The 14,014-nt window shown below is 32.6% G+C and overlaps 1 protein-coding gene across 19 annotated transcripts in view; it reads right to left on the reverse strand.

The window, feature by feature from the left end:
- Nucleotides 1–7,221: 7,221 nt before the first annotated feature.
- LOC143235445 (uncharacterized) overlaps nucleotides 7,222–14,014 on the reverse strand; it is a 167,400-nt gene continuing 160,607 nt past the window's right edge. For 17 of the 19 annotated variants that reach the window (XM_076473636.1, XM_076473634.1, XM_076473630.1 and 14 more), the window contains 4 exons: nucleotides 12,062–12,216; nucleotides 10,867–11,009; nucleotides 9,260–9,501; nucleotides 7,222–8,992 (listed from right to left, as the gene is read on the reverse strand). In XM_076473636.1, the coding sequence (XP_076329751.1) occupies nucleotides 8,962–8,992; nucleotides 9,260–9,501; nucleotides 10,867–11,009; nucleotides 12,062–12,216 (571 nt within the window). In that variant the 3' untranslated portion in view covers nucleotides 7,222–8,961. Of the gene's footprint in view, nucleotides 8,993–9,259; nucleotides 9,502–10,866; nucleotides 11,010–12,061; nucleotides 12,217–14,014 lie in introns of those variants that run through there. The other 2 variants (XM_076473638.1, XM_076473637.1) reach the window with 1 other exon arrangement.

A 14,014-nucleotide genomic window follows, 5' to 3' on the forward strand; every position in this document is an offset into this window, starting at 1 on the left:
TGGCCTCAAAATCCCAAAGTGCATTTTAAGAATTTTAGTAGCTTCGTTTGTTTGTTTTTTGAATTTCACGCAAAGCTACACGAGGGCTACACTGCACAACAATTTTTTGAAATGTTTTGCTTCCTGAAAAGTGTTTGCTGATTGTGACAGGTACCTGGTGAGTATGCACAAATATAGTTTTGGTTTTGCTTCATCACGTAGGAACACTGAGAAATAGACAGTTAACTGTTTACCGGCAATAACATATTTAATTGCGTTTATGTTTCTAATACGCTATTGAGTTCAACATAATTAAAAGTGTTTTGCTTCTGATTTTTGTTTGTATTCAATGTCCGGTGCATCACGTTGCAGTTTCCAACAGTAGTCAGCATGCATTGACGGATTCCAGTTGCTCTGATATCGTTTTTCCATTGTAGCAAAACTGCAGATTTTGATAAAAAGGTACGTCATGGGCAAATTTGGATGTGATTTTCGTGATCAGCAGCCAAAAATCTATAAGAAACACCCAACTATGTTCAAGAAGCAAAAACCTTGTTCTGCGGTGCTATCTGCGCTTGCCGTCCCAAATTTAGCAGTGTAAGACTAGAGGGAAGGCAGCTAGTCATCACCACCCATCGCTGACTCTTGGAATACTCTTTTACCAACGAACGGTGGGATTGACTGTCACAATATCATGCTCCCATGGCTGAAAGGGCGAGCATTTTTGGTGTGACGGATATTCGAACCCGAAATCCTCAGATTACGAGACGAGTGTCTTAACCCACCTGGCCATGCTGGTTCTTTAGTAGCTTCTGTTAAAGGAATAATATGGTGTATTGGTATAAAGTGATTAGTTTTTGTAAGGATTCTTTTCTGAGATTAAAAAGTAGATCAAGATTAACACATCTTCAACTATTGAATATTTTGAGAGATATACCAAGAATATTATTAGTGCTTTTCTTATTACAGTATTCCAAATACTAAAATTTAAGGAAAAATAAAAACGAATTGTACAGTAAAAACTAGAACCCTTATGTCTTAGTGTGTTAATAACACGAGATATATTTAAAATTTACATTATAGAATTGGTGTATGATCAAATTAAATGTTTTAGTAATCATTAAACTGGTTTATGGGAATTCTTAAATTGTAAAAAATATTTTGTTATTGGACAAAATGTTCTCCATCTGTCAGATTATGCAAGTACTATATACCAAATATTAAAAAAATAAAAAATGATAGAAATAATGATTCGTTCTCGTGCTTCTTGTCCCTTCGTGTGTTAGTTGTTTGTTTACTGAGTTACACTGATAAAATTTGGGGTTTAATTCCTGCTGAAAATAGAGTACAGATAGTCCATTTTACCACCCATTGTTGACACTGCTCTAATATTACTAATTTGTTGGCACTGTATCCACATTGCAACATGCTAAATATATTCAAAAATTATTCGACAAATATTTCGAAAGCTTCCAGAATAAACAAAGTATTTCTAATTATTTTTCGTCAACTCATTGTTCGATTTTGCAGTGATTAGCATTCCGGACTGTGGAGTTAATGTTCCGTGGTTTGCATTCAACTACGGCCAAAAAAGAAAATAAAAATTGGCACTTTAGGGCCTAAAGCGTGTTATAACGTCGTTGTTCAAATCCGACAAGTTGGTCTCAACAAATGTTGCACAAACGTTGGCGGTGTGTGTGTGTTGATTAGCTGCCTTTCTTCTCGTCTATCATTCCAAAATTAAGAACAGAATTTACACTCAGTTATTTTATGACCAAATCTGAGAACTTGTGGCCTTAAACTTCAGGTTAAAACACCAGTGTTCACCCTCACCACGTTATTATATTATCACATATAACGTCTTGTGGCTTTATCCTTCAGGTTAAAACACTGGCACCTACAGCCAGCATACTTATTCTACCTTATTTGTTTATTCGAAGAATAATCTAATTTTTGTCATTTTCTTTGAATGTTTTATTTAATACTCCAGAAGTACATGAAGTTATCAGTATTTATTTTTGTGTCACAAATTAGGGATTCATATTATTTTACAGAGTTGCAAATATGTTTTACAAAATACTACAAACGAAAAATTTTCAACTAATTTTGCACAATTTTATGCTAATAAAAAATATTGCCTGGAACAGCTCGTCTCATGCTTTGGAAAAATCGGTAATACATACTTTAAAAATAATTGTTGCGCTTGTGAAAAACAAAACTCGTCAAATATTTTTTATAAAACTTATTGCTGTAGTTGTTGACAAATTTTCAAAACGCGATTTTATTGAAACTCAATATAGGCAAAACCCGCTATACGCTACTTCAGTCAACGCGAAATTCAGTTACAGCGATTTGGAAAACTGCGACCCTTTCCTGTTTTACGCGTGTAATTATTCAATTACCGCGAGATCTTTCTGGAAATTTTTGGCAAACTCGAGTTACAACTAGGAATTTTATCTAAATGTCGATCCTCGCATAGAAAGAAGCATGGAAGTCCGCAGAAATTCGGAAAAAGCGATCTCTATAATGAAAAAAAATTCAATATATATGCAATCAACTATAGTCAAATATTTTTCTAAGAAATTGTTTAGTTATGATGTAATTATGAAATAAATGAAAAATATCATAATTATTTTTATTAACCTTAGTAGTTTTGGCATTATATGCAGCTAAAAATTGTTTTTAAAACACATTTTATGTCTTGACGGACGATCTGAAAGGACGGGAATTCATTGTAATTATTCCCATTGATTCCATTAATCGCTTAACGCGAATTCGTCTTAGGTGAGTAAAATTCAGACGAATTAATCGCGTAAAGCGTGGTTTGCTCGTATATAATTTAAAATCAGTCATATATATTATGGTTCTGCCATCTACTGGGAGCTTGTGTAAATAATGTTTGCAACAATGTTCCGTTTTTCTAGTTTATGACTCGGAAAACTATTGATTAAAGTGTGACAATCACTTCGAGTATACACTGTATTAATTACTATTTCAGTGAAGAATAGTAAATATTATCATATATAAGGTCCTAGCACCGTTTCCCAGATTTTAGAAAAAAAACAAACTCTTTCTCCGTGATTACGAGAAAACCCTCTTACAGAGAAAATTATACATGTAAAAACGGCTGGTATGGTTAGAGAAAGCATTATGTAGAGGAGCGAACAACGTTTCGACCTTCTTCTGTCATCGTCAGGTTCACAAAGAATGAAAGAGGTAACTGACCGATAGCTGACCACATGTTTGTAGGGGGTTGTGCAACTGAGTGTAGGAATGTAGAGGGCGTTCTTATATGTTTGATAATATATTATTTATATAGGTATAACGGTGTTCCTTTGTATTGGTTTAATTTGGGCTTGAGTTGTTGTACAAGTAAGGCCTCTTTAATTTTGCGTTTATTTACGTTTGCTTCTTTATTTAGTATTTGGGTGTTTTCAATGGTTATGTTGTGTTTATTTGATTTGCAGTGTTCGAAAACGTGTGAAGGTGACTTTTTGTGTTCTTTGAATTTGGTTTCTATTTTTCTACTTGTTTCTCCAATATAGAAGTCGTGGCAGTTATCACATTGTATTTTATAAATAATGTTGGTGTTATTGTCAACATAGTTTTTACATAGTATAGACCTTAGTTTTGTGCCTGGTTTTTGAATAAAGAAAGTCGAAACGTTGTTCACTCCTCTGCATACAATGCTGGCCAAAATCTTAAGACCAATGAACATAAAGAAAAATTATGCATTTTGCGTTGTTAGACTCAACCACTTATTTGAGTAGAGCTTCGAAAGATGAAAATAAAGTATTTAATTGTAAGAAATATATATAAATAACTGCTTTAAATCAAAACTATCATAGAAAATGATATCCTTACCCTTCACAAATATTTGCGTGTAAGTAAAACCACAAACTCTAAATAATACTGTTGTCACACATATATTGAAACATGTATTCACAAAACTCTTAAGTGTTATGATCTTAAATCAACTGTTCAGATTTGTAACTGATCATTCATTGGAAACTTGCTAGAAAACATAATGTTGATTTCCATTGTAAATATTAGACGTGGGAAACACATCAGTAGAGTTGATATGTGTAAAAATAGCTTTCTTTTTCTCAGGATGTGATGACCGTGAAAAGAAACTTTGGATCTTAATTGTTTAAATGAAGTTATTTCTCCAGATCAATATCCATCATCTAGATAAATCCTTATTTTAAAAACACGAAGAAGCCGATTTATAGTATACCCACAGTGTATCATAGTGTTCTGCAGATGAGAGATCAAATATATCTCTGTCGACGAAGGATAAAATATTTTTATCATTTAGAAACTACAAAACATACCATGCTGTATAAAGCCTAACAAAAAGTTGTGAAATAATTATAATGTGACGGTCAATCTCACTATTCATTGGTAAAAGAGAAGCTCAAGAGTTGGCGGTGGGTGGTGATGACTAGCTGCCTTCCTTCTAGTTTTACATTGTTAAATTAGGGACGGTTAGCGCAGATAGCCTTCGAGTAACATTGTGCAAAATTCAAAAACAAACCAATCATGTACTTGAAATTCATAAATTAATTCACTGTCTACTTTGTGTTGGAATTTTGCACAATATAACTTAACCATATCGCTTACAGCCTGCCACTATGTCATATTATTTAGAAAAATGTTTCGGCAAATTCTAAGGATTTCCAATTCTAGTAACGATGTCTTGTGAAAGTAAGTCAAAGCATTTTGTGCATTTCTTATGTCAGTAATTAATTTCAGGATAATGACATAAGAAGTGTGTGACAAAATATTTGATTTTTGAACACCATTTAACTGGATGTATCATGTAAGATATCAGTTTTTAGACTCAGAAAACTATTGCTTATGTTTCAAAACAGATATTTTAGGACAAACACAAACTGATATATGAATGAACCATACAATACTGAATTGTCAAGAGTAAATTAGTTTTCATACAAGTCTGGTATATAGCAGTTAATATACTATTCTTGAATAGTTTTCTACTCTACTAAGCCTCATGAACTGAATGATTCTAATGCCTATTAACAAAACTTAAAGTATTAGATATAATATACCTAGAACTTACATCCCTTTCAGTTTATTGAGACTGGTGAGTTTATTCAAGACCTATCTAGCTATTAGTATAAAAATGATTATTACAAGTGTAGAATTGTATCCATACAAAAATTATTGTCCAGTTGTAAACGTTATAAATATATTAAAAAAGTGTGTTTTCTTGTATCAAAGCCACATCGGGTTATCTGCATTTTAGAATTTTAAATCCGTAGACTTACCGCTGTACTAGCGGGGATCGGATATTAATGATACACTGTTCGTACTTTTTTTGCAAGATACTCTCATTAAATCTGTAGACATCTGATAAAAAATAATTATATATTTGTTACAATTTTAGTACAGGGGGACAATTTAGTGCTAAATATACCTCATTATGTAGGCTTCTAATTATATATTACTGGTTTATTTGCTACAGATGCAACTTAATGTTTACAATTATCAAAACTGTTGTCGTTCTACTCCTAACAACCTTTTTCAGGGTGATGTATATTAATAGTTCCATATTATAATAATATTGTAGATGAAACGAGACAAAATTCATGAGAGAAAGCTATTTTTATTTTTCATACACATGCATCAAAATCCTTGTTGTTCAAAGAATAATAAATGTTTTTGATTAAAGATATTCTCAGAGTAATTTACTTTAATTAGCAGTTAGTAATCTGCTTGTAAAATAATAATATTGTTTGTAAATGAAACAAAACAAATCTCATGAAAATGACTCATTTTTCACACTGGAATTAAATACAGTTACTCGTCTTACACATTTTCCTTACCCCTGAAGTAGATAACGTTATCTTATTATATTGCATAACAACACGTTCCTTGTGTTATTAAGATGTAACTTATGAACATATTGGGTCAATGCATTTTGCACATGTCGAAGGTCATGTCTGTTTACTTTTGCGTCCAGACGAACGTATAATTTAAGGTTAATTGCTACATACTGCCCACACGCTAGTACAGAGGTATGTCTGGGGATTTACAACGCTAAAATAAGAGGTCGATTCCCCTCGGTGGGCGCAGCAGATAGCCCGATGTGGTTTTGCTAGAAGAAAACACACACGCTACATACTGAAGGTAATTGAGTGAAAGCAGTGTTTGTTTACTTCCGGCTCCCAAGTGTAAGATCATGGGTCAAAAATCAAAGTAAGGAAAAAGTTTCCTCTTTATTCTATTAGCTTGTATATTGAAATCCATGCTAAAATAAGGATACGAAATGAAGAATACAATTAATCACAGTTTGATTTTCATATTTTTTATTGACCACAAAATGTCGATTTTTGTACACTTCATGAGCAGTTTGATTTAACTACCAGATGGACACTTCATAAAACAAGCACCAAAAGTCAAGAAAATCACATTACGCCTACACAGCTGTGTCGATTAACAAACTGAGAGAGATCTACTCCACAAACAATGCAACTCTATATAGAAGGGAGTTGTTTTGGAATCTTAATCCAATGATGTATTTACAAGTTGCGAATGTGTTTGAAAGAGCTAATATATTACAACTACGAAAGGATTAATTTAATGTATGCGTTGTTGGATTTTTATCTCGACAAGCAAAGTATTAACATGATACACTAAAGCTGGAGCTATAAGATGGTTAGTTGAAACAGTACGAAGGAAATGATAATAGTGCAGATATACAACGCTAAAAATTTGTCCCAGTTTTAAATAAATACTTTAAACATGATTCTAAAAGCTGATAGAGCTTAAACACATGCATCAAACATCCACAAACAAAATCATTCTCACTTTTACATGTGGAAACAATAGTAATCTAGACGATGCCTGTAGGTTAATTAAGCAATTTTTTTTGCATTTTTCTTGTATGGTAATCGTCAGATAATTTTTTTATTTCTTCAAGAAGGAAGAGATTGCACATTATTAAAAGTGTGTCTGAAATAATGATAATGTGTGTTTAGTGTGTGACCACTTCCTTTAGGCCTAACATTATCATGATATTGGAGTCATTAAGCGTTTTGCAGTATTAACTTGGTGATTTGCAAACGAGTAGTAGCTTAATGACAAGTTAAATAGAATAAATAAATGACTAGATGTTAAGCTACTTGACGAACTTTTGTTGCTGTTGGTTATCCAAGGTGACCTTCATAAACAGTTGCTTAGTAACTTGGCAAACATACAAAAAACAAGAAAAACTTGCTCGAGTAGGTTTTAATTTTGTTTTACCTGATAAATTTTTCATATAAATAATTATACACAAAAATTAACTGAACAGCAGACTTATACATATATAAATGCATGAAACATTGGTACTTAAGCCTGAATTGAGAAGAGTATTTCCTTTAAGTTTCTATTAAAATATATGAAAACTGCGATTTAAATGTACTGTAACGAAAAATATTTCTTTAAAAGCAGTTATAATAATTATCACGTGACATTTTGCTCACAAAACACATCTAAATGTAAAATGTTTTCCTTCCTATCCCGAAAATTGTTTCTTACAAAACCATTCTGATAAAGTCCATATATTTAACAATATATTAATTTCCCAGTGAATAATTTGAAACATATAAAACCTTCATTTTTGTTGGTTTTTCTTGCCCCGGAAAGGCAAAAAAAAAAGCTTTTAAAAACTAAAAACTTAAAAGATAAACACATTAGCACAAAATTGTCGATGCAGCAGTAATACTGTCATAATTATAAAATACAAATATAACTGATGTTGTAACATTTTTGATATAGAAGGATATTTTAGACGTCATTACCAACATTACCAGAACTTAATGGAAAAAAGAAATCTCTTGTGAACACACACAAACTAAACGGTTTCTTCGTGGAAATTATTCTGACGGGTATAGAAATTCACATTTATTAAATAATTCAAATATAAATTATTTATATATATACATAACTTTGTATTATGGGTTGTGAAACCGCAATTTGCTCAATATTTTTGGAAAGAGAAACTTGTTTTTTTTCAATTACCAGGTGGAAGCTTACAATACATAACATGAACTTCCGCTTCCATATCTTGCTTGAAAAATCAAAACAAACAAAAACCTATTTATATTTATAACTTCAAACTATTAAATAATAAAATAATTTAGGAAATAACGCAATTAAACTTGCAAAAATATTGAAATTTGACTAGAACATTTGTTTTAGTTATTCATTTTATTTATTGAGTTATTAAGCACAAAGCTGCACAATTGGCTATCTATGTTCTACACATGGCTGATATCTAAATACGATTTTTCGTGTAATAAGTTCTTAGACTTATCGCTAAGCCACCAGGAGGCAGTTATTAAATTTACCTACTACTAGAGAAATACATAATACTTTTCTACTATGCACTTAACTGCTTCAAATTTTTCAATCTAAGCTCATGAATCTCATATTTTAAATAATAATAAAAAGCTAACATTTAGTTTTTAAATTATTTTTGAAGATTAGAAATTGACTAGAAAATTATATTTACTGGATTTAAGGTGTTCAATAATGAATAAATAAGAAACAGCAAGGTACACAAAGCTGCCTTATTTCTAATTTCTCGATCTGAATTTGCCAGTTTCGAAAACTAAGTAATATTAAAACAAAACTACAATAAATTTTGGAGATTTTGCGACTCGAAATATAATTATTCTGTGGTATCTGAAATATTTATTTACCTTTTTTTTTTTCACACAATCTTAACTTTAAAACATTTAATGCAGCTACACGTGCAGTTTGATGCCACGAGTTCCTACAGATCGAAAGTTCAGATGACAAACATAGTAGAGAGGAGCACTTCGTTACTATTGAGACGACCTCTTGTAAGAATAAATGGTGACTTTATTCATCAAGAATAATTCTGCACTAGCGAGATAACCACTTCAGATTTTATTTCAATTCCACCACGAAACGTAATTTCTGTCATTTTCCTATCGGGAGAGAGATGCTTCAAGATTTTACCCATCCAGTCGGGGGCTGTCTGCAGAATGAGAAACACATTGTAGTCGTTTCTGTATACTGCGTATAAAGTAATGCAAAAATGAATGGAAATGTTAAATAGCTTTAATCTAACATCAGTTAAATAGATAAATTTATACAAGTTATTTGTAAATAACTAGAAAAAGAAAGCAGCATGAAGCTGTTAGAATAGATTTTGGAAGTGTGAAGATGCACGTGGCTGATGTAAACTAGATATTATCCATTCATATATAGTTGACTTAAATACACAATACACATAAGTACTCACAGAGGCATGGTGAAATTCTGAAGAGCTTGTTTCACTGATGAAAATATTGCTTTGTTGTCCTCCCGATAGGTGTCGCTGCAGAGGGACTGTAGTTTGAACAAATACGTGTCAAAGTTGTCGGGTGTCGGTTTTTCATTGAAATTAGGTAGTCTTACGTGATCCAAAAGTGAAATGAAATTATTTTGCAGTGATTCGTAGTATACAGACAAGTTACTAGTCTTTTGAGCAAGTTCTTCATTCTCCTAGCGGGCGAAATTAGAACATAACAAAATGAACGTTATTATAATAAATTGAGAAGATTGTTGTCGTATTTACTATTATCTTCCTATTTGAACAAATGGGCTAGTTATGGAAGTTAACACAGGAAACTTGTATAAATATTAGCGGCAGAAAATTTACAGGTACTATAAAGTATTTCTTAATAAATGAAATCGTGAGATTTTTTACATTAACTCTGTATTACTTTTCAAAAATCGTAATTTGTCCTATGAATTACTGAAAAGAACATTTAGCATCAAGATAAAGTTTGTTTGTTTTTAATTTCGCACAAAGCTACTCGAGGGCTATCTGTGCTAGCTGTCCCTAATTTAGCAGTGTAAACTAGAGGGAAGGCAGCTAGTCATCACCACCCAGCGCTAACTCTTGGGCTACTCTTTTACCAACGAATAGTGGGATTGACCGTCACATTATAACGCCCCCACGGCTGAAGGGCGAGCATGTTTGGCGCGACGAGGATGCGAATCTGCAAACCTCAGATTACGAGTCGCACGCCTTAACACACTTGGCCCCGCCGGGCTCCACCAAGATAAAGAATTTATGAGAAACGACTTATTTCACATCCTGGATTCCCTAACATTTCAATTTAAGCCCCACTGTTTACAATAATAACTTCATAATGTTTGTCAGTTCACTATTGTTGGTTCGTGTTTTACATTATAACATTAATTCTAAGTTATTGATCAAGGTAATAGTAATAGCTTTGATCGAAAGAGATAAGCAATATTAGATATTATTAGACAAATCAACGTTGATTTTAGCAGATAAATTATACTTATATTAGCAAATAAACTAGGACTGACTCTAGCAAACAAATCAAACTCAGCAGTTATACAATGTTGAGATTAACAGACAAATCGCTTTATCTTAGTGGATGAAGTAACTTAGATTTCTAGGCAGACAAATCACACTTATATTCGCAAGTAAACCAACATTTGCTTCAGACAAATCACACTTACTGTTGCATATAAACAAACATGACCAGGTGGGTTAAGGCTTTCGACTCGTAATTCGAGGTTCGCGGGTTCAAAACCCCGTCGCATCAAACATGCTCGCCCTTTCAGTCGTGGGGGCGATATATGTGACGGTCAATCCTACTGTTGGTTGGTAAAAGAGTAGCCCAAGAGTTGGCGGTGAGTGGTGATGAAGGTAGCTACCTTCCCTCTAGTCTTACACTGCTAAATTTGAAACGGCTAGCATAGATAGCCTTAGAGTAGCTTTGTGCGAAATTCAAAAAACAAACAAACACACAAAACATTTTCAGCAGACACATTTCATTCTCGTCCTACTGGATGAACATTTATTTAAACAAACATTGAAAATAAACTTACTCGCTCTGTAACTCGGATCTGTTGTTCCATTTGAGTGATGTCTTTTCTTAGCTTTACCATTTCTGACTCCACTTTAGCGTTGTATCCTTGAAGATCCAAAATTTCATCTTCAAGTTCTCGGATGTCAGAATCGTCATCGTTTCCTTAAAAGAAAAGAAAACTTTCAAATATGTCATATTCAGTGATGACAGACTGAATTAATATTTCTGACACTTCACGTTAAAACGCCGTAGAAAATAAAACAGCTAAACTACAAAACTTGTAAAAAAATGAATAATTATTTAAAGCTAAACTTATATTAAATTTAAATGGAAGTTTTGAATCCGTATCTTTAAAAAAGTGACAATAAGTAGAAAGACAAACTTGAAATGGATTTTGAAACATTCATTCCGATATTAGTAATGTGACTTGATCCATTTTAAAAGGTGATTTAATGACATGTAGTATCTTTTACTCGATTATTTCATTTCTTAATACTTGAATAAGAAAACAGAAAAATTATTTTTTTTTTCAGTTTAATAAACTAATAAAGTGAAAGTTCGTTTCATTATTTTGTTTCCGTTTTATGCATTCTTATGTGATCTAAACGCTTTATAAAATTATTTTGTGGAGATTCACAGTATACAGATAACCTGCTATTCTTTCGAGCAAGTCTGCCATCCCCCTAGCGAGAAAAAATAAAATAAAACAAATTAAAATATTTTTCATATAAAATATGTTATTATAATAAATTGAAAAGACTGTTGGAGTACTTAAAGTTATTTTTCTGTTAGAACAAGTGGGGTTACTTGTGAAAATTAATATATGAAACTTGTAACTTATATTCCATTAAAAACAGTACACTATCATGACGCTGTAGCTCTATCGGTAGTGTGATGTTGAAATGTGTAAATCTCTGTGACGTGAAAGTTGACAAAACTTAAAAACAGAAAATTAGGGTTTTTTTTTCTAATTTAATAAAGTGCGCTTTCTTATCATAATCTGGTTTTGAAATTGTTTTAGGTTCAAATTTTCATAGTTGTCAGAAAAGGCTTTTACTATCGACTACAACTGGAACTGATTCACCTAATTAAGCGTCATTTTATGGTAAGAAATACTAGAAAGCATTTATTGGTAAAATATTGACGACTTGACAGTGGTTAAGTAGGAAATAATAATAACAATGATGAAAGATGTTGATAGAAATACATCTTACCAGATTGACTTTTAGCAATTAGAGAAGGCGTGTTTTCAGAGTACAATCCTGTCTTTTTAATTGATGAAGTTGCTTTTGTACAGTCAAAAATACTTTCCTGAGTTGAAAAACTCCCATTAGAATGTCCACTTTCACCGCAACTAGTATTAGGACACCTGGTGGTAGTGTTAAAAATTGCAAAAGCACATAACTTAAAGCCTAATTTGAGTAAAGTACTGTGCAAAAGTGTTAGGACAAAGGAATATTTTGTCATTCTTTCCATTTGATGGGGCTAATTCTAACATGCTATTACAGAATATAACTTTCAACACTATGGTAATGCTCTGTTCATCCCTGTTTACAACTGAATGAGTCAAGGTCAGAACTCTTTAGAATTCCCATATACTTGTACCAAGGGTATGTCATAAGTGTTCTGCTTGAAGGAACATAATGGTCAAATTTAAGGTCTGAAATAACTGTCACGATATCTCATGCAGTATCTTAGCTATATAAAAAGAAGCTAGCCAGAAACAAGGATATGGTACCGGCATATACTAGAAGAAATCGGTTTAATAGAACTCCATAAATAAACAGTGTTTAAATTGTATATTAAATTTTGTTCTTACGAGAGAAGATAACTGTCAGAGAGTTCGCAAAAAAGCTTTACATGATATTGGATGGACTTTCATACAAATTGCTGCAGACTTGAAATGTCCCTCAAACATTGTAAAATACCCCTATGTTGTGAAACTAAGAGAGGTAAATTTGAAACTAGGAAAGGAGGCAGAACAACTAAACTCATTGATACTGATGTAAGTGTCTTAGTTTATTCAGCCTTTGGGACAGAAGCAAGACTGTCACTGATCTCAAGCATGAGGTAAACGACCATGTACCAAATGATATAAAAGTTTTCAAATTTACAGTATCAAGAAAACTCAACAAAAATGGAATATTTGGTCACGTAACAGTTAAAAACCTTTACCTCGATCTCCAAATATTTCCAAAAGACTAAAATTTGCTAAAAATTACAGAACTTGGACTGCTGATGATTGGAAAAAGGATCTTATGGTCGGATGAGTCCAAGTTTCAAATATATGGTTAAAAGTGTAGGTTGTAAGTCCGGTGGAAAAAAGGTGAAGATACCTCAAAGGGTAGCACCTACCATGAATCATGGATGGATAAGGTAGTGTGATTGTTTGGAATGTTTTTTCTACTGAAACAATATTTGATTACCAGTGATGTCGATAAAACCCACTTGTAGAGAAATATATATGCAAAAACGGCTCGTTTGGGTTGAGAAAATATTTTACATAGAAGAGCGAACAACGTTTCGACCTTCTTTGGTCATCCTGAACCTGACGATGATAACCATATCTAACGACATGTGGCTAAAGTCATCAGAACAGCACAAAAAGACGTAAGCACTTTAGAAAGACCCTAACTCATCAACCCATCAATAGGCATTCCCAGCAACCAATTAGAAACTCTCATAGAATTCACTACGATGAAGACAAACTTCTTGTTCAACAACCACAACTATACACAAACAAATGGCCTAAGCATGGGCAACCCAGTATCATTGTTCTAGCCAATATTTTTATGACGCAAGTTGAAACACGAGCAATCAACACAGCATTACATCCACCACTATACTGTTACAGATATGTATATGACACGATTGCGGGATTCAAATCTACAGAACACACACTTAATTTTTTCAATCACCTTAACTCTATACATCCCAACATTAACTTCACATCTGAACAGGAAGAAAGCAATCAAATATCATTTCTTAACCTCAAAATTACAAGAACCGATACACAATTTAAAACAGAAATCCACAGAAAAATCACCCATACTGGACTATACACTCCTTGGAACTCAGCACATGAAACAAAACAAACACTCAACATACTAAGAAACCAAATAAACACAGCCATAAAACTATGCTCACCAGATAAAATTAACGATGAA

This window comes from Tachypleus tridentatus, chromosome 12 (assembly GCF_004210375.1).
Source record: "Tachypleus tridentatus isolate NWPU-2018 chromosome 12, ASM421037v1, whole genome shotgun sequence".
NCBI lineage: Eukaryota > Metazoa > Arthropoda > Merostomata > Xiphosura > Limulidae > Tachypleus > Tachypleus tridentatus.